The sequence below is a fragment of the Calliphora vicina genome, chromosome 1 (genome assembly GCF_958450345.1).
Source record: "Calliphora vicina chromosome 1, idCalVici1.1, whole genome shotgun sequence".
NCBI lineage: Eukaryota > Metazoa > Arthropoda > Insecta > Diptera > Calliphoridae > Calliphora > Calliphora vicina.
Window position 1 is genome coordinate 13,025,169 of NC_088780.1, and position 19,795 is coordinate 13,044,963.

The 19,795-nt window shown below is 25.0% G+C and overlaps 1 protein-coding gene across 3 annotated transcripts in view; it reads left to right on the forward strand.

The window, feature by feature from the left end:
* The first annotated feature begins 1,163 nt into the window (after positions 1-1,163).
* The window catches only part of Tsp96F (Tetraspanin 96F), a 58,245-nt gene continuing 39,613 nt past the window's right edge, over positions 1,164-19,795 (forward strand). The window contains exons 1-2 of one of the 3 annotated variants that reach the window (XM_065499039.1): positions 1,164-1,178; positions 6,404-6,786. In XM_065499039.1, the coding sequence (XP_065355111.1) occupies positions 6,721-6,786 (66 nt within the window). In that variant the 5' untranslated portion in view covers positions 1,164-1,178; positions 6,404-6,720. The other 2 variants (XM_065499037.1, XM_065499038.1) reach the window with 2 other exon arrangements.

A 19,795-nucleotide genomic window follows, 5' to 3' on the forward strand; every position in this document is an offset into this window, starting at 1 on the left:
ATTTTTTTTATATTTAAATTGCATTTCAATTAAGTTAAATTAATATAGAAAAATTAGTGTTCAATTGCTTTTAGTTTAGAAAATAAAGTTTCGTTAAGTTTTCTAAATCGCTAAAATCAAATTTTTTTTTAATGGATTTGAATATTAGATTTCTTATGGTCTCTGAATATATTAAAATCATTTTTGAAATTCTTTTGGTTTAGAAAATAAAGTTTCGTTAAGTTTTTTAAATCGCCAAAAATGTATTATTTTACGGATGTAAAGATATACAATCATAGTCGATGTAGTCAGCCCATTGATTAAAGTTAAGTTCCTCTAAAATTTTAGCAAATTTGCATAAAGTTTATCAAACTAAGTTTCTCTTCTAGAGTACATATTTTTAAAATTTTGCAAGAATTTAATTAAGTTTTATTCAAACTGCCCTCTTATTATTAAGTTTTTATGGGTTTTTATTTTTGGGATTCAATTTAAATTAAGTATTTGTAAACTTTTTCCTTTACGAATAGAGCTTTTTTTATTTTGTACAGATATTCCAGATTTTTTATTTAAAAATATCGAGAAATTCAAAAAATTCGTTACATTTTCCAAAACCCATCACTAACACTCGATTAACACTAATTTTACCCAACCAAACCTATTGAGATAAAGAGACCAAGAGCTAATATGAGTGAGAGAGAGTTTAGTAAGCATGTTGTTTTTTTCCATCTTCTTCTCCTATTTACTCAAGTATCTCAACAAGAAATATGTATATAGTGTGTAGCAGGGTTGGAAAATTCAGTTCTATGTTAAATTGTGCAGTTAATTTTTGACATACAATTAAATTTGACAACCCATTTATGCTTCGAAATGTTGCCAACAATATAAATTCTATTTTGGGAATTGAAAAATGTCTTTTTAATAAACTTTTCTTTCATGTATTTTGTATTAAACAAGTTTATAACTAATTTAGTACTTTTTCATTTTCAAAAAGTACTATTTTGTTAACAGTTAACAATTTTCCAACCCTGCAGTTTATATATTTAAATCTCTGTTGTTGTTGTTTTTCTATGTTCACTGTACATGTGGGTCTGGTTGTGTTTTTTTTTTTTTTATTATTTGGAAAATCCTCAGAAGGGAAAACAGATTCTATTAATTTTAAAATCAGACAGTTGCGAGAGAACGAACAGAGCGGTAGAAAAGTTGGTTTGTTAGAAAAAAAAAAAATTATAGCACAAAAAATAGAAAGACATTTTTTTTAATAAAACCAACAAAATTGCCAACAACGAAAAGACGCGTTTTAAAATCGAGGAAGATGATAAAAGTGTGAAGAAATAACAAAGTTTTAAAAAATAAAGTAGAGAAAGCAAAGAAAATTACTAAATATTTTTCACAAAATAAAAAGAAAAATATTCCATTTCCTGTTATTAAAAATAAAAAAAAAAATTTAAAGGAATCTAGAGTGGTGGGTGTTGATTATAAAATAAATTTTATATAAATTATTTGAAAACAAATAAATAATACAAATAAAAAGTGAAATTAAAGTAAATAAAACAATAAAAAAAAGTCAATGAATCCAGTAACAAAAAGTCATTCAAACGAACGACGACAACGACACACTCACATTTTATTTGCAGAAAATTAAAGGAGAGAAAAAGAAGCAGCAAAAAATCACAACAACAACAACAATTACACGTACAAGATAGAAAAAGTTAAAAGAGGTCAAAGGAAGCCCCAGTTTAGTATTTCGAGATGAGAGTTGAGTTTTAAACAGAGTGTAGTTTTGTGTTGTGTGAGAGTGTTTGTGTATTTTTGTAGAAAAAGAACAAGAACTAAAGTAAAGAAGAAGATATTATTACAAAAACAATGTGGTTTACGTACCCTAAAACAGGGATAACAAATAAAATATACCAACAAAAAATGTAGTAATTTAGCAAAATAAAAAGAGGATTTTTGCAAAAACAAGAACAAAAACTAATAATCAAAAGCTTAATTGAAAATAAATACTCTTAATTGGTCCAAATTTGGTACTTTTTTTAGCAGAATATTTTTATAGTTTGATAAAGAAAATTTTATAAAAAAAATTGTTAGTTTTTAAAACTAATTAACAAAAATTAAAAAAAATAGTATTATTTAAGTAATTTTTTAGCAAAAACTGCTAAACTGCTAGCCTGTGAAATGTGTTAATTGAAAAACTGTTCATTGTTTTACAATCCAATTGGATATTTTTATGTCCTTATATGTCTAGAAAATATCCTGTTGGCTCTTATTGCCATTATCATACAATTGGTGAAATGTCATTGGTTCAAAATCACCAGATTATCAGTGGTACACAGAGAAAAAAGTATTAAAAATAAGGAATTTGTTCATAAATGAGTGATTCAAATTTGATTCACGTTTAAAAGAGATAGACAAAATTATGTCTGTCTCCATCATTATTAATTTTTGTCAATTGATTTTCTGTTGCTACTAGACCACAAAAATAAATCCTTTTTTGCCTATGAAATGTGTTAATTGAAAAAAACTTTCATTGTTTTACAATCCAATTGGATATTTTTATGTCCTTGCTGGATTTCTATGTCTAGAAAATATCCTGTTGGCTTTTATTGCCATTCTCATACAGTTTGGTGAAATGTCATTGGTTCAAAATCACCAGATTATCTGTGGTACACAGAGAAAAAAGTATGTATATCTTAAGGAATTTGTTCATAAATGAGTGATTCAAATTTTAATACCGGATTTTCCGATGAAGGCTGCCTAGTTTGAAATAGATAAAAAGCAGAGACCCTAACGGTTATAAGTGACATCAAAAAATGTATTTTATAACTGTTATTTTGTGACTTTAAAAATAAAAATCCATCTAAAACAGTTATTATTCATCGTAAAAATAAAAGTTCGCATGAAACTCTTAAAAAACCGTTTTAAATTGCCTTCATAAAAAAGCTCATTTGAGGAGTTTTATTTTTTGCGTCAGAAAATAAAACTCATTTGAGGAGTTTTATTTATTCCGTCATAAAATAAAGTTATTTGAGGAGTTTTATTTTTCCCGTCAGAAAAAAACTCATTTGCGGAGCTTTATTTTTTCCGTCAGAAAATAAAACTCATTTTGTATAAATTGACCCCTAAAGCTTGTCGCTGGTCAAGCACCATTGCATTGCAATTGAATAAATTGTTATTAAAATAAAATATAGTCTTAAAAAACGGTTTTAAATAGCCGTTATAAAAAAACTCATTTGAGGAGTTTTATTTTTTCCGTCAGAAAATAAAACTAATTTGAGGAGTTTCATTTTTTCTGTCATAAAATAAAACTCATTTTATGTAAATTGCCACCTAAAGCTTGCCGCTGATCAAATGATTACAATTTCTAAAGCACCTTGCATTGCGATTGAATAAATTGTCATTAAAATAAAATCAAGTCTTAAAAAAGAGTTTTAAATAGCCGTCCGGAAAAAAAACTCCTCATTTGAGGAGTTTTATTTTTCCCGTCAGAAAATTAAACTCATTTGAGGAGTTTTATTTTTTCCTTCAGATAATAAAACTCATTTTATTACAATTTGCATAGCAATTGAATAAATTGTCATTAAAATAAAATCAAGTGGGATTTTAATTTGTTATTGTTTGATTCCTATTATAAAATGTTGTTGTTTTTTTTTCTTAAACAAATAAATTACTACACTCATTATATCAGATAGTCTCAATAAAGGAAGATACTGAAAACAAGTAGAAAATAAACGAAAAGAGTTTTATTTTCTGACGGGAAATAATAAAACTCCTCAAATGAGTTTTTTTTCTGACGGGAAAAATAAAACTCAAGTGATTTTTTTCTCGAACGAGAAAAATAAAAATCCTCAAGTGATATTTTTTTCGATCGGGAAAAATAAAACTCCTCAAGTTAGTTTTTTTCTGTCCTCAAGGTTTTTTATTTTCTGACGAAAAAAATAAAACTCCACAAGTGATTTTTTTTTCGGACGGGAAAAATAAAACTCCTCAAGCGAGTTTTTTTTCTTATGAAAAAAATAAAACTCCTCAAGGTTTTTTATTTTCTGACGAAAAAAATAAAACTCAAGGTTTTTTATTTTCTGACGAAAAAAATAAAACTCCTCAGTGAGTTTTTTTCTGACGAAAAAAATAAAACTTCTCAAGGTTTTTTATTTTCTGACGAAATAAATAAAACTCCTCAAGTGAGTTTTTGCTGACGAAAAAAATAAAACTCCTCAAGGTTTTTTATTTTCTGACGAAAAAAATAAAACTCCACAAGTAAGTTTTTTTTCTGACGAAAAAAATAAAACTCCTCAAGGTTTTTTATTTTCTGACGGAAAAAAATAAAACTCCTCAAGTGAGTTTTTTTTTTGACGAAAAAAATAAAACTCCACAAGGTTTTTTATTTTCTGACGAAAAAAAATAAAACTCCTCAAATGTTAACTGTGGAGTTGAGATCATTTTTTTAATATCACCATAAAGGTCCCTGATTTAAAGCCATAATGGCTGTCTCTATCATTATTTGTCCTTTTTCAACTGATTTTCTATTGCAAGAATGTAAAAATTAAATCCTTTTACTTACTTTCTAATGCAATTGGCCAAATGTTAGCAGTTCTTAATCAATTGATTGTCTGAGTTAATTGTCAAATAAATGATTCAGCTGTTATGACCGAATTTTCTTGAATCTTCAAATTGTGGCTGCAATATTTTAAATACGCACACAGAGAAAACAGATTCGCGGTAGCAACCGAATTGATTCTGCCTTAGTGATCGAATTTTACTGTTGTGGCTACAAAATTTTAGAAATAGTAACCAAAGTTTGATTACTTTAATCGAAATTCATCTTTATCAAATGATTTTGTGTTGATAGAACCGAAAAATGTTTATAATCGAATCATTCAATCAGCAATAAATTCGGTTGCTACTACGAATCATTTTTATTGGGATAAAATTTTTCGAAGGAGTATTCGAGTTTAAGTTATTAAAATGGGGCCTACAAATGATCCAGGGACATGTAAAATTTTTAAACACGCTCAATTTTTTTCTCCCGATTTCAATGATTCGAAAGGTCTTGAAAAAATAAGCTTGCGTGTGCTAAGAAAAAATATAAAGTAACTTTTAAACTTATGTTATTTTTTAAAAGAAAATAAAATTTTAGTTAAATTTTACATCATTTTAAAGATAATTAAGTTAGCTTTTCAAATACGTTTAAATAAATTAAAAATTTAAATATATTAAAAAATTATGAAAAACTTTTCTAGAAACATTTGAAAAAAATTATATTTCCTTTTAAAAACGTGTTATTTACCATAAAGAAACGAAAAAGTACATGAATTTTATATAATTTTAAAGGAAATTGTTTGTGCTTTTCAAAAAGGAAAAAAAAATTTAAAATTTAAACGATTTATTAGATGTATGATTTAAAAATGCGGGATTCTTCGTGAGAATGGTATAAGTTTGTCATTTGGTTTGTAATTTCTGGATCCTTATAGATAGCGGAGTCGATTAAGCCATGTCCGTCTGTCTGTCTGTTGAAATCAACTTTCCGAAGTCCCCAAATAACTTACATACACGATTCATACAGCAATATCTCCGGAATTCTTCCGGCTCGGTTGCGAGAAAATCGGTCCACAAATGGCTGAGATACAGGACAACCTCGATTTTTTACCTATTTTTGACCTATATCTGGATTACTAAGTCATTAATATAGACAAAATGGATATCTAATGATAGATATTTCAAAGACCTTTGCAATGACGTATATAAGACCATAGTAGGTTGGACCTACAATGGGTCAAAATCGGAAAAAATATTTTTTAATCCGAATTTTTTTTTCACTAAAATTTTTTTCGCTAAATATTAAAAAAAAAATTTTAATTTAAATGTTTATGGTTTTCAATAGAATTTGCTTTGCTACATCGAAAAAAATGTATCAGTTTTCTCTGGATAATAGAAAAAATCGTATTTTTAAATAGCAAAATGATAAATATTTAGCATTAGCAGAAATTAGTGAATTATTAATTGGAAAGCTTTAAGTAACCCAAGATAATTTGAAATTAGTTCAATATTTGCTAATTTTTGGCATATTTTAAAAGAAAAATTTATTAGCAAAATAAAAAATGTCTTGCAACAACAACAATTTCCACAAAATATTCAAATTACTTTAATTTTTAGTCTTTTTTAGCTTATTGAAATACTAATTTAGTCCAAAGACAAACAAATTTTATTAAAATAAATAACTTTATTCAATTTTAACTCACTAAATCAATAAAAATATAAAATATTAGCAGAAACGATTAAAATATCAATAAAATTACATAAATACTTATCAATTAATCTTGAAAATCCTCCAAAACCCCCCCAAAAAAAGTACCATTTTACCGTTTTGTTTACATGTTTAGTTCCTCTCTAATACAAGAAAAAAATCCCTCTTTAAACACAATTGCAGGTACTCAACTAAATAGAGTTGTACAGCAGTGATTAAAAGAAAATGCAACAACAATAAAAACAAAACCAAAAAAATAATACAGCTGCCAATGTAACAGTATGTGTGAAAATTTCTATATATAAGAGAGTAATTAGAGTATGAGTTTGTTGCATTAACTGCTCCTTGTTATTAAAAAAAAAAGCAAAACAAAAATAAAAAATTAAAAAGAAAAACCCCACAAGAAGAAGCAGAGTAGAAAAAAAGGAAATAAATCTCTATTATTATACAAATACAACAACAACCACTGTAAAATAAGCAAGAAAACAACAACAACAAAAATGGGTCTCAACGGCTGCTGTTCATGTGTGAAATTTTTGATGGTTTTAATCAATATTTTATTTTGGGTAAGTTTTTTGTATAAATGTTTATGTATAATTAATATTAAATAAATTTAAAATTGTTAAAAAAAAGACCCTACCTCTATTTTTCTTGTCTGGCATCAGGAAAAATCTCTACCACAAATTCTCATTTAATGACATGACATCCCTCCACCTTGTTTTTCTCCCACCTTCTCCCCCCTTTTACTATTTTTCTTTCTTCATTCATTCAACTCCCTCTTGTTTCCGTTAGTTTTTTTTCCTACTTTTTCTCATTTTGTTTCTATTCTTGTTGTTGTACTAATTTCCCTATTTTTTTGTTTGTTTGGTTGGTTTTGTTGGGGGGTTTTTTAATGTGACCCTTCTCTTTTAGAGGGAGAGTTTTAAAATAGACTTTGTGACATGGAAAAATAGAAGAAAATGTGAAACATAAAATTAAAAATTAAAGGAATCTTATTTAATAGGGAGTGTATTATAATATGTTTTTGATTAAATTATTGGCGTTTAAGAAATTCATTAAAAGCAAAAATGTTTTAAAGATTGTGGTGAACTTGCAAATGAGTTTATTTTCCAGTGATAAAGGACAGTGGCTGGGAAATAGAAAATACATTTTAAAAAATTCTCAATTTTGATGAAACTTCATTCTAAATTAAAAGCATTTCAATGAAAATTTTACTATAAATCAAGAAAAATATCTTATTTTTGAGAATTTGAAAAACTTAACGAAACTTTATTTTGAAAATCAAAAGGATTTGATTGAAAATTTTTCTATAATTGTTTTACCTACATAATTTTATATTTAAATTAACAAAAATTTCTTATTTTTGACAATTTAAAAAACTTAACGAAACTTTATTTTTTAAACCAAAAAGATTTGAAAGAAACTTTTGCTATTTTTGTTTAACTTAGATAATTTATTATTTAAATCTACAAATATATAAAATTTTTGAAAAATTAAAAAACTTAACGAAACTTTATTTTCTAAACCAAAGGCAGTTGATAAAAGCTAATGCTATATTCGTTTTATATAGATAATAGTAATATTTAAATCCATAAAAATTTTAATTTTTGTCAATTTAAAAACTTAACGAAACTTTATTTTCTAAACCAAAAATATACGAATGAAACCTTTGATATATTCGTTTTACTTTGATAATTTAATAATTAAATCCACAAAAAATTTATAATTTTTGACAATTTAAAAAACTTAACGAAACCTTAGTTTCTAAACCAAAAATATTTAAATGAAACTTTGGCTATATTAATTTTACTTAGATAATATAATAATTAAATCCACAAAAATTTATAATTTTTGACAATTTGAAAAACTTAACGAAACCTTAGTTTCTAAACCAAAAATATTTGAATAAAACTTTTACTATGTTCGTTTTAGTTAGATAATTTAATATATAAATCCACAAAAACTTAAAGTTTTTGGCAATTTAAAAAACTTAACGAAACTTTAATTCCTAAACTAAAGGCAGTTGAAAAAAGCTAATGCTATATCTGTTTTACTTAAATAATTTTATATTTAAATCTATAAAAAATTTAAAATTTTGGCAATTTAAAAAACTTAACGAAACTTCGATTCCTAAACTAAAGGCAGTTGAAAAAAGCTAATGCTATATTTGTTTTACTTAGATAGTTTTATATTTAAATCCACAAAAAATTTAAATTTTTGACAATTTAAAAAAACTTAACGAAACTTTATTTCCTAAACCAAAAATATTTGAATTAAACTTTTGCTATATTTGTTTTACTTAGATAATTTAATATTAAAATCCATAAAATATTTAAATTTTTAACAATTTAAAAAACTTAACGAAACTTTTTTTCCTTATTTAAAGGCTGCATAAAAAATCTAATGCCATATTCGTTTTACATAAATAATATAATATTTAAATCCACATTAATTTATAATTTTTGACAAATTTTAAAAACTTAACGAAACTTTATTTTCTAAACCAAAAGTATTTGAATGAAACTTTTGCTATATTCGTTTTACTTAGATAATGTAATATTAAAATCCATAAAAAATTTAAATTTTCAACAATTTAAAAAACTAAACGAAACTTTATTTCATAAACCAAAAATATTTGAATGAAAATTTTGCTATTTTTGTTTAACTTAGAAAATTTAATATTTAAATCCATAAAAAATTTTAATTTTTAACAATTTCAAAAACTTAACGAAACTTTATTTCTTAAACTAAAGGCTGCAGAAAAAATCTAATGCCATATTCGTTTTTTATAAATAATATAATATTTAAATCCACAAAAAATTTAAATTTTTTAAAATTTAAAAAATTTAACGAAACTTTATTTTCTAAACTATAAGTATTTAAATAAAGCTCATGCCATATTCGTTTTACTTAGATAATGTTATATTTAAATCCACAAAAATTTATAATTTTTGTCACTTACAAAAGCTTAACGAAACTTTATTCTAATCAAACCTCCTTTAAAAATGTTTTCTTAAAGTTAACTAAACATCTTTCCGGTTATTATAAAATCCCAGCCTTCTTTCTAAAGTTCTCATTCATTTGTTTTGATTAATTATTCTTAATTTTAAATTCAGATTTCCATTCTTAGACTAAAAATCATTTCTATTGTTACGAGTATTATTTGTTTTAATGTGTGTTAGTAAGTGTATTTTATTCATTTATTATTTAGTTTTATTTCTTTTTTTATTATTTACAAGTTGTTGTACACAAAATACCTACTTGCAACACACTGTTCTTTATTTTTTTACGACATCTGCTACGTCTTCGTCTTACTACATCATTCCCATACATAGTTGTTTTGTTATCACTTCCCCATACCAAAAACAATGTAGAAGAAAATCTTCTTTCTCTCATGAATTTATTGTTTTTGTTGTCGTTAATTTTACACATACAAAATAACACCGTAAAATTATTCTCACACACGGAAGAAGCTTTATCGCCATCATGTACAAACAAGTCCAATGAATGCTACGAGTTTAGTACCAGACATAGTAGAGCTTGTAAGTAAGTAATAGTTGTACTTAGTATTTAGTAGTGTAGGTATGATAATGCCATTGTTTACACTATTTCCCAAAACGGTTATAAGATGTAAAGAATCTTTTATAAGGTTCCCCAAGAATTCTAAGTAAAGCTAAAGTTGGTCTTGTAAATGATCCACTACAGAAGCTAGAGTAGGTGTTGCAAATGATCCACGACCGAAGCTAAAGTAGGTCTTGTAAAAGATCCACGACTGAAGTTAAAGTTGGTCTTGTAAATAATCCAAGACTAAACCTAAAGTGGATCTTGTAAATGATCCACGACTGAAGCTAAAGTTGGTCTTGCAATAGACCCACGACCGAAGCTAAAGTAGGTCTTGTAAATGATCCACCACAGAAGCTAAAGTTGGTCTTGCAAAAGAATCACGAGCGAAGCTAAAATTGGTCTTGTAAATAATCCACGACTGAAGCTAAAGTTGGTCTTGCAAAAGACCCACCACCGAAGCTAAAGTAGGTCTTGCAAATGATTCACCACAGAAGCTAAAGTTGGTCTTGCAAAAGAACCACGACCGAAGCTAAAGTAGGTCTTGTAAATGTTCCACCACATAAGCTTAAGTTGGTCTTGCAAAAGACCCACGACCGAAGCTAAAGTTGATCTTGTAAATGATCCACCACAGAGCTAAAGTAGGTCTTGCAAAAGAACCACGAGCGAAGCTAAAGTTGGTCTTGCAAAAGACCCACGACTGAAGCTAAAGTAGGTCTTGTAAATAATCCAAGAATGTACCTAAAGTTGGTCTTGTAAATGATACACGACTGAAGCCAAAGTTGGTCTTGTAAAAGACCCACGATTGGAGCTTAAGTTGGTCTTTTAAAAGCCTCAAGATTGATGCTGAAGTTGGTGTACTAAAAGACCTACGATGGGCCATGGTGTAATAGTTTCCAAACAAAACTCACACAAAAATGTTGTCACTATTCGTTCCTAGTGGTCTTTTACTGGATTTGAAATGGTTGACTATTTACACGTACACCAGAAGAACGTCTAACTTAAAGTTTCTGCAAATATATCAACAACAAAAAAATACTTCTCTATTTGGAGTTTTTTTTTTCTTTTATACCCGTCTCGATGTCGTCGTCGATGTTGTCTTGTAGTAAGTTATAATATGCTGAAAATAAGGAAGAATTTATTGCTATAAATATGTTTGTTTGTTTCTTGACTGTAAGTCCGTCATTCCACCATTAGACTGTTGAACTGTCACTGAAGTTGTCTGTCTTTTAACCAACATTAAAAGGGGGACCAAAAGACAAAGACCAGCAACTAAGAGGAAGAAGCAAGAAAACAACGGCCTATTGTCTTTTAAAAAGTAATAAATAAAACGACTGACTCTCTTTTTTTTATGCTGTAACAAAACAAAAAAAAAAACAAGTACAGACACACTAGGAAAATCGAAAGAAAAAAAAGGAAAAATAAAAAAACCAAACACAATAACAACAGGGCATTAACTTACTCATCACTACAATTAAATCACGTTATTTTCAGGTCTTTAGAGAGAGAGAGGAAAAAAATACTCACTCCCACTATATTTGCATTTCCTACAAATACAGTTAAATACAAAAATGTAATAGCAACAACATTAACATCAAAAAAATACACACAAATATGTCTGTAGAAATGAGTGTATTTATGCTGGGAATACAAATTATGAAAATATCTAGTGGATTTTACACTGGGGAACAAAATTATAAATAAATAAATAATGAGGAATAGCTTTAGAATAAATTAAAGTTTATTGTACACAAATTTAGACATTTTATATAGGGGAATTAGAACAAAAAAAAAATAGAAATATTGAAGCTAAATTTCGAATTTTCTGAAATTAATTTTTATTAAACATCTTAATTGAAATTAATAATAGTTTAAATTCTGTTAAGTTTGTTGGGCTTTTTGTTAAAATTTCTGTATTTTTTGTTAAATACGAAATTTTGTTATTGCTTAAATATCTAAAACCGATAATTTAGTAATTTTCTTAAAATTTGAATACATTTTGTGAAATTTGAAAACTCGAACTTAATTTCGAATTTTCTAAATGTGTAAGAAATTTTAAATTTATGCTTAAAATTGTGATTTTTTTATAAATTCTATTAAGTTGGCTGTGCTTTTTGTTAAATTCGAAAATTCGAACTTAATTTCGAATTTATGTTAGAGCTGAAATTTTGTTTAAATATAATAATTTATCAGTTTTATTAAGTTTCCTAAAGATTGTCTTCAATTTAAATATTTTTTGTTAAAGTCGAAAATTCGAACTTAATTTTGAAATTTTTTAATTTGAAGAAAATTTCAAAATTTTATTTGATATTAATTGCTTTTTATAATTCCATTAATTAGAAGTGGTTTTATTCAAAATTGAGCGGTTTTTGTTAAATTCGAAAATTCGAACTTAATTTCGAAATTTCTAAATTTGTGGGAAATTTAAAAATTGATAATAAAATTATGAATTTTTTAAATTATAATAAGTTGGCTGTGGTTTTTATTAAAATTTGAGCTCTTTTTGTTAATTTCGAAAATTCGAACTTAATTTCGAATTCATGTTATAGCTTAAATTTTGCTTAAATATAATAATTTTTCAATTTTATTATGTTTCTTAAATATTTTCTTCAACTTTGAACACTTTTTGTTAAATTCGAAAATTCGAACTTAATTTCGAAATTTCTTAATTTGAAGAAAATTTAAAAATTTTACTTGATATTAATTGCTTATTATAGTAGTAGTGTTTTTATTCAAATTTGAGTGGTTTTTGTTAAATTCGAAAATTCGAACTTAATTTCGAATTTTCTAAATTTGTAAGAAATTTCAAAATTTATATTAAAATTATGAACTTTTTAAATTATAATAAGTTGGCTGCACTTTTTATTTAAATTAAAGCGCTTTTTGTTAATTTCGAAAATTCGAACTTAATTTCGAACTCATGTTATAGCTTTAATTTAGCTTAAATATAATAAATTTTCAGTTTTATTAAGTTTCTTAAAGATTTTCTTCAAATTTGAACACTTTTTGTTAAATTCGAAAATTCGAACTTAATTTCGAATTTTCTAAATTTGTAAGAAATTTCAAAATTTATATTAAAATTATGAATTTTTTAAATTATAATAAGTTGGCTGTACTTTTTATTCAAATTAAAGCGCTTTTTGTTAATTTCGAAAATTCGAACTTAATTTCGAATTCATGTTATAATTTAAATTATGCTTAAATATAATAATTTTTAAATTTTATTATGTTTCTTAAAGATTTTCTTCAACTTTGAACACTTTTTGTTAAATTCTAAAATTCGAACTTAATTTCGAAATTTCTTAATTTGAAGAAAATTTAAAAATTTTACTTGATATTAATTGCTTTTTATGGTTCCATTAATTTAGTAGTGTTTTTATTCAAAATTGAGCGGTTTTTGTTAAATTCGAAAATTCGAACTTAATATCGAATTTTCTAAATTTGTAAGAAATTTCAAAATTTATATTAAAATTATGAACTTTTTAAATTATAATAAGTTGGCTGTGGTTTTTATTAAAATTTGAGCTCTTTTTGTTAATTTCGAAAATTCGAACTTAATTTCGAATTCATGTTATAGCTTAAATTTTGCTTAAATATAATAATTTTTCAATTTTATTATGTTTCTTAAAGATTTTCTACAACTTTGTACACTTTTTGTTAAATTCGAAAATTCGAACTTAATTTCGAAATTTCTTAATTTAAAGAAAATTTAAAAATTTTACTTGATATTAATTGCTTTATATAATTCCATTAATTTAGCAGTGGTTTTATTCAAATTTGAGTGGTTTTTGTTAAATTCGAAAATTCGAACTTAATTACGAATTTTCTAAATTTGTAAGAAATTTCAAAATTTATATTAAAATTATGAACTTTTTAAATTATAATAAGTTGGCTGCACTTTTTATTTAAATTAAAGCGCTTTTTGTTAAATTCGAAAATTCGAACTTAATTTCGAATTCATGTTATAGCTTAAGTTTTGCTTAAATATAATAATTTTTCAATTTTATTATGTTTCTTAAAGATTTTCTTCAATTTTGAACACTTTTTGTTAAATTCGAAAATTCGAACTTAATTTCGAAATTTCTTAATTGAAGAAAATTTAAAAATTTTACTTGATATTAATTGCTTATTATAGTAGTAGTGTTTTTATTCAAATTTGAGTGGTTTTTGTTAAATTCGAAAATTCGAACTTAATTTCGAATTTTCTAAATTTGTAAGAAATTTCAAAATTTATATTAAAATTATGAACTTTTTAAATTATAATAAGTTGGCTGCACTTTTTATTTAAATTAAAGCGCTTTTTGTTAATTTCGAAAATTCGAACTTAATTTCGAACTCATGTTATAGCTTTAATTTAGCTTAAATATAATAAATTTTCAGTTTTATTAAGTTTCTTAAAGATTTTCTTCAGCTTTGAACACTTTTTGTTGAATTCGAAAATTCGAACTTAATTTCGAAATTTCATAATTGGAAGCAAATTTAAAAATTTTTATTGAATTTCATTATTTTGTAAGCAAACACAGCAAACCTGTGTTTTTTGTTCAAGTTTGATCGTTTTTTCTTAAATTCGAAATTTCAAACTGAATTTCGAAATTTCTTAATTTGTTGCAAACTTCAAAATTTTTATTAAAATGTTATAATTTTCAATTGTATTAAATTTTTCATATCAAATTGCTTTTTATAGTTCCATTAAGTTTGCAGAGTTTTTATTCCGTTTTTGTTGAATTCAAAAATTCGAACATAATTTCGAAATCTCGTTATAGCTTAAATTTTGCTTAAATATAATAATTTTTCAGTTTTATTAAATAAAAAGGTCGAATAAAATAGAATTATTTTTTTTTTATTAATTTTAAAAATGTTTTTGTTAAATTCAAAAATTCGAACTTAATTTCGAAATTACTTAATTCGTAAAAAATTTCAACATTTTTATTGAATTTCATTATTTTGTAAGCAAACACAGCAAACCTGTGTTTTTTGTTCAAGTTTGATCGTTTTTTCTTAAATTCGAAATTTCGAACTGAATTTCGAAATTTCTTAATTTGTTGCAAACTTAAAAATTTTTATTAAAATATAATAATTTTCAGTTGTATTACATTTTTCAAGCATTTTCTTTAAATTTTAACACATTTTGCTAATTTCGAAAATTCGAACTGAAGTTCGAAATTTTTTAATTTGAAGGAAATTTCAAAATTTTACTAAAATTAATACTTTTTCAAATTATATTAAGTTTCTTGAGGTTTTTCTTCAAGTTTGAAGGTTTTTTTTGTGAAATTACAAATTTCGAACTTAATTTCGAATTTTCTCAATTTGTTGCAAACTTCAAAATTTTTATTAAAATATAATAATTTTCAGTTGTATTACATTTTTCAAGCATTTTCTTTAAATTTCAACACACTTTGTTAATTTCGAAAATTCGAACTTAAGTTCGAATTCAAATTATAACTTAAATTTTGCTTAAATATAATATTTTCTAAATTTATTAAGTTTCTTATGGATTTTCTATAGATTTGAACACTTTTTGTGAAATTCGAAATTTCGAACTTAATTTCGAAATTTCTCAATTTGTTGCAAAACTTCAAGATTTGTATTAAAATGTAATAATTATCTGTTTTATTACGTTTTTCAAGCATTTTCTTTCAAATTAGAACAAATTTTGTTAATTTCGAAAATTCGAACTTAAGTTCGAATTCAAATTATAGCTTACATTTTGCTTAAATATAATATTTTTTAAATTTATTAAGTTTCTTATGGATTTTCTACAGATTTGAACACTTTTTATGAATTTCGAAAATTCGGACTTAATTTCGAATTTTCTCAATTTGTTGCAAAACTTCAAGATTTGTATTAAAATGTAATAATTTTCTGTTTTATTTCGTTTTTCAAGCATTTTCTTTCAAATTAGAACAAATTTTGTTAATTTCGAAAATTCGAACTTAAGTTCGAATTCAAATTATAGCTTAAATTTTGCTTAAATATAATATTTTTTAAATTTATTAAGTTTCTTATGGATTTTCTTCAGATTTTGAACACTTTTTGTGAAGTTCGAAATTTCGAACTTAATTTCGAATTTTCTCAATTTGTTGCAAACTTTAAAATTTTTATTAAAATGTAATAATTTTCAATTGTATTACATTTTTCAAGCAATTTCTTAAAATTTTAACACATTTTGTTAAATTCGAACTTAAGTTCGAATTCAAATTTTGCTTAAATATAATATTTTTTAAATTTATTAAGTTTCTTATGGATTTTCTACAGATTTGAACACTTTTTATGAAATTCGAAATTTCGAACTTAATTTCGAATTTTCTCAATTTGTTGCAAAACTTTAAGATTTTTATTAAAATGTAATAATTTTCAATTGTTTTACATTTTTCAAGCACTTTCTTAAAATTTTAACACATTTTGTTAAATTCGAAAATTCGAACTTAAGTTCGAATTCAAAATACAGCTTAAATTTTGCTTAAATATAATATTTTTTAAATTTATTAAGTTTCTTATGGATTTTCTACAGATTTGAACACTTTTTGTGAAATTCGAAATTTCGATCTTAATTTCGAATTTTCTCAATTTGTTGCAAAACTTTAAGATTTTTATTAAAATGTAATAATTTTCAATTGTTTTACATTTTTCAAGCACTTTCTTAAAATTTTAACACATTTTGTTAAATTCGAAAATTCGAACTTAAGTTCGAATTCAAAATACAGCTTAAATTTTGCTTAAATATAATATTTTTTAAATTTATTAAGTTTCTTATGGATTTTCTATAGATTTGAACACTTTTTGTGAAATTCAAAATTTCGAACTTAATTTCGAATTTTCTCAATTTGTTGCAAAACTTCAAGATTTATATTAAAATGTAAGAATTATCTGTTTTATTACGTTTTTCAAGCATTTTTTTCAAATTAGAACAAATTTTGTTAATTTCGAAAATTCGAACTTAAGTTCGAATTCATGTTATATCTTAAATTTTGCTTAAATATTATAATTTTTAATTTTATTAAGTTTCTTATGGATTTTCTTCAGATTTTGAAAACTTTTTTCAAGCATTTTCTTTCAAATTAGAACAAATTTTGTTAATGTCGAAAATTCGAACTTAAGTTCGAATTCAAAATACAGCTTAAATTTTGCTTAAATATAATATTTTTTAAATTTATTAAGTTTCCTAAGGATTTTCTATATATTTGAACACTTTTTGTGAAATTCGAAATTTCGAACTTAATTTCGAAATTTCTTAATTTGTTGCAAACTTCAAAATTTTTATTAAAATGTTATAATTTTTAGTTGTATTACATGTTTCAAGCTTTTTCATAAAATTTTAACACATTTTGTTATCGAAAATTCGAACTTATGTTCGAAATTTCATAATTTGTTGCAAACTTCAAAATTTTTATTAAAATGTTATAATTTTCAGTTGTATTACATTTTTCAGGCATTTTCTTAGAATTTTAACAAATTTTGTAAATTTCGAAAATTCGAACTTAATTTCGAAATTTCATAATTTGAAAAAAATTTAAAAATTTTGCTAAAATTATACTTTATTCAATTATATTAAGTTTTCTGTGGTTTCTGTTTCTGCTCCATTTCGAATTCCAATTTTAATTTCGAATTTTCTTAATTTTCCAGTTCCAATAAGTTTGCTGTGCTTTTTTGTTTAAGTTTACATATTTAATTTATATTAAAAAAATTAATTTGTTTTTATTTTGCTTGTAGATAGTGTTTGTTTAAAACATTATAGAAAAACTGATTAGTCAAAAATCTATTTTTGCAAAAAATTAAAATTATCTATAAAAAAATCACTATAACAACAAATATTAAAAATAACATCATTAATATATAGAAATAATGGGCACAATAGAGAGCAAAATAAATTGAAATATTTTATTTTCAAAAAATTTTCTAAAAAAGTTGGTCAAGTTGATTTGAAACCCTGTATATAGCTAACTTTATAAATAAAAAGAGAGTTCACAAATTCCATTTTTTGAAATCTAAGATTCCGCTGTATATTTTCTATATACACGATTTTCCAATTGTTTCCCATAGTTTAAAGAATATCCTAATTTTACAATTATTTAAAAAGAGGTTTTTTTAAAAAAAATAATTTGTCCCTGCTGCTTTTTGAATTTTATGGAAATTTCCTTTTCTAAAAGTATTTATTTTGAATAATTTGCTTCCCACTGTTTCTATTGACGATTGCGTTAATTTTTCACCAAATTCTATATGAGAATATGTATGTTTGGTATTCAAATGTATAAATTTTGAAAATTTCGCATTCACAACAGTGCGCCTTTTAGATTTGGCGTCATGTTTGTTTTGTAGTTTATTTAAAATTTCATTTTTTTTATTTATTATTTTCTCCATACGGTCATGTTTCATTTGTAGAATTATTTTTATTATTTTTTGTTTTACTCTTTTATTTTTGTGCATAAATTAAGAAACAAAATCTGAATAAACATGAGTTGAAATGAGGCGGTTGTGGATGTTTATTGATTTAAATAAATGCTTTTTTGTGTTAATTAATTTTAGTTTTGTTTTCCGAATTACATTGTGTACACAACAAATTATGAAATTGTGGTTATGGTCAAGTTTATTAATATATTTTTCACACATTTGTTTAGGAGTCTCATGAATTGTTTGAACAAATTAAGGCAAAAAACAATGTAAATCATTCAAGTACTTTTTTGGTGTTAAAAATATACTTGCTGATGGGGGTAAATTTAGACGCCTGTTATTAAAAATTTGCTTTATTAATTACTGATATTTTAAAGCTAAACTTTAATATTCATTTGGACAGCAAAAATATCTACAATTTAAGCTAAAGTTGGTTTAATAAAAGACCTAAGATTTAAGCTACAATTGGTGTACTAACAGACATACGTTTGTGTACTAAAAGCCCTTTGATTGAAGCTACAGTTGGTGTACTAAAAGTCCTAGGATTTAAGCTAAAGTTTGTGTACTAAAAGACTTAGGACTGAGTACTGAAAGACCTATGATTGAAGCTACAGTGGTGTACTAAAAGACTTAAGACTGAGTACTGAAAGACCTATGATTGAAGCTAAAGTTGGTGTACTAAAAGACCTAGGATTGAAGCTAATGTTGGTGTACTAAATGGCCTAGGATTGAAGCTACAGATGGAGTACTAAAATACTTAAGACTGAGTACTAAAAGACCTAGCATTGAAGCTATAGTTGGTGTACTAAAAGACCTAGGATTGAAGCTAAAGTTGGTGTACTAAACGTCTTAAGACTGAGTACTAAAAAACCTAGGATTGAAGCTATAGTTGGTGTACTAAAAGACCTAGGATTTAGCTACATTTGGTGTACTAAAAGACCCAGGATTGAGTACTAAAATACCTAATATTGAAGCTAAAGTTAGCGTACTAAAATATCTATGATTGAAGCTATAGTTGGTGTGTTAAAAGACCTAAAGTTGGTGTACTAAAAGACTTAAGACTGAGTACAAAAAGACCTAGGATTGAAGCTATAGTTGGTGTACTAAAAGACTTAGGACTGAGTACTTAAAAACCTAGGATTGTAGCTACATTTGGTGTACTAAAAGTCCTGGGATTGAAGATACAGTTGGTGTACTAAAAGGCCTAGGATTGAGTACTAGAAGACCTACGATTGAAGCTACAGTTGGAGTACTAAAAGACTTAGGACTGAGTACTGAAAGACCTATGATTGAAGCTACAGTTGGTGTACTAAAAGACTTAAGACTGAGTACTAAAAGACCTGGGATTGAAGCTATAGTTGGTGTACTAAAAGTCCTATGACTGAAGCTAAAGTTGGTGTACTAAAAGACCTAGGATTGAAGCTAATGTTGGTGTACTAAAAGGCCTAGGATTGAAGCTATAGTCGGTTTACTAAAAGATCTAGGATGTAAGCTATAGTTGGTGTACTAAAAGACTAAAGACCTTCACCTTCTTGAGAAAGGTATATTTAAGTTTGTAATTTCCACAATATAATTTTCCGACCCTATAAAATATATATATTCTGGATCCTTATAGATAGCGGAGTC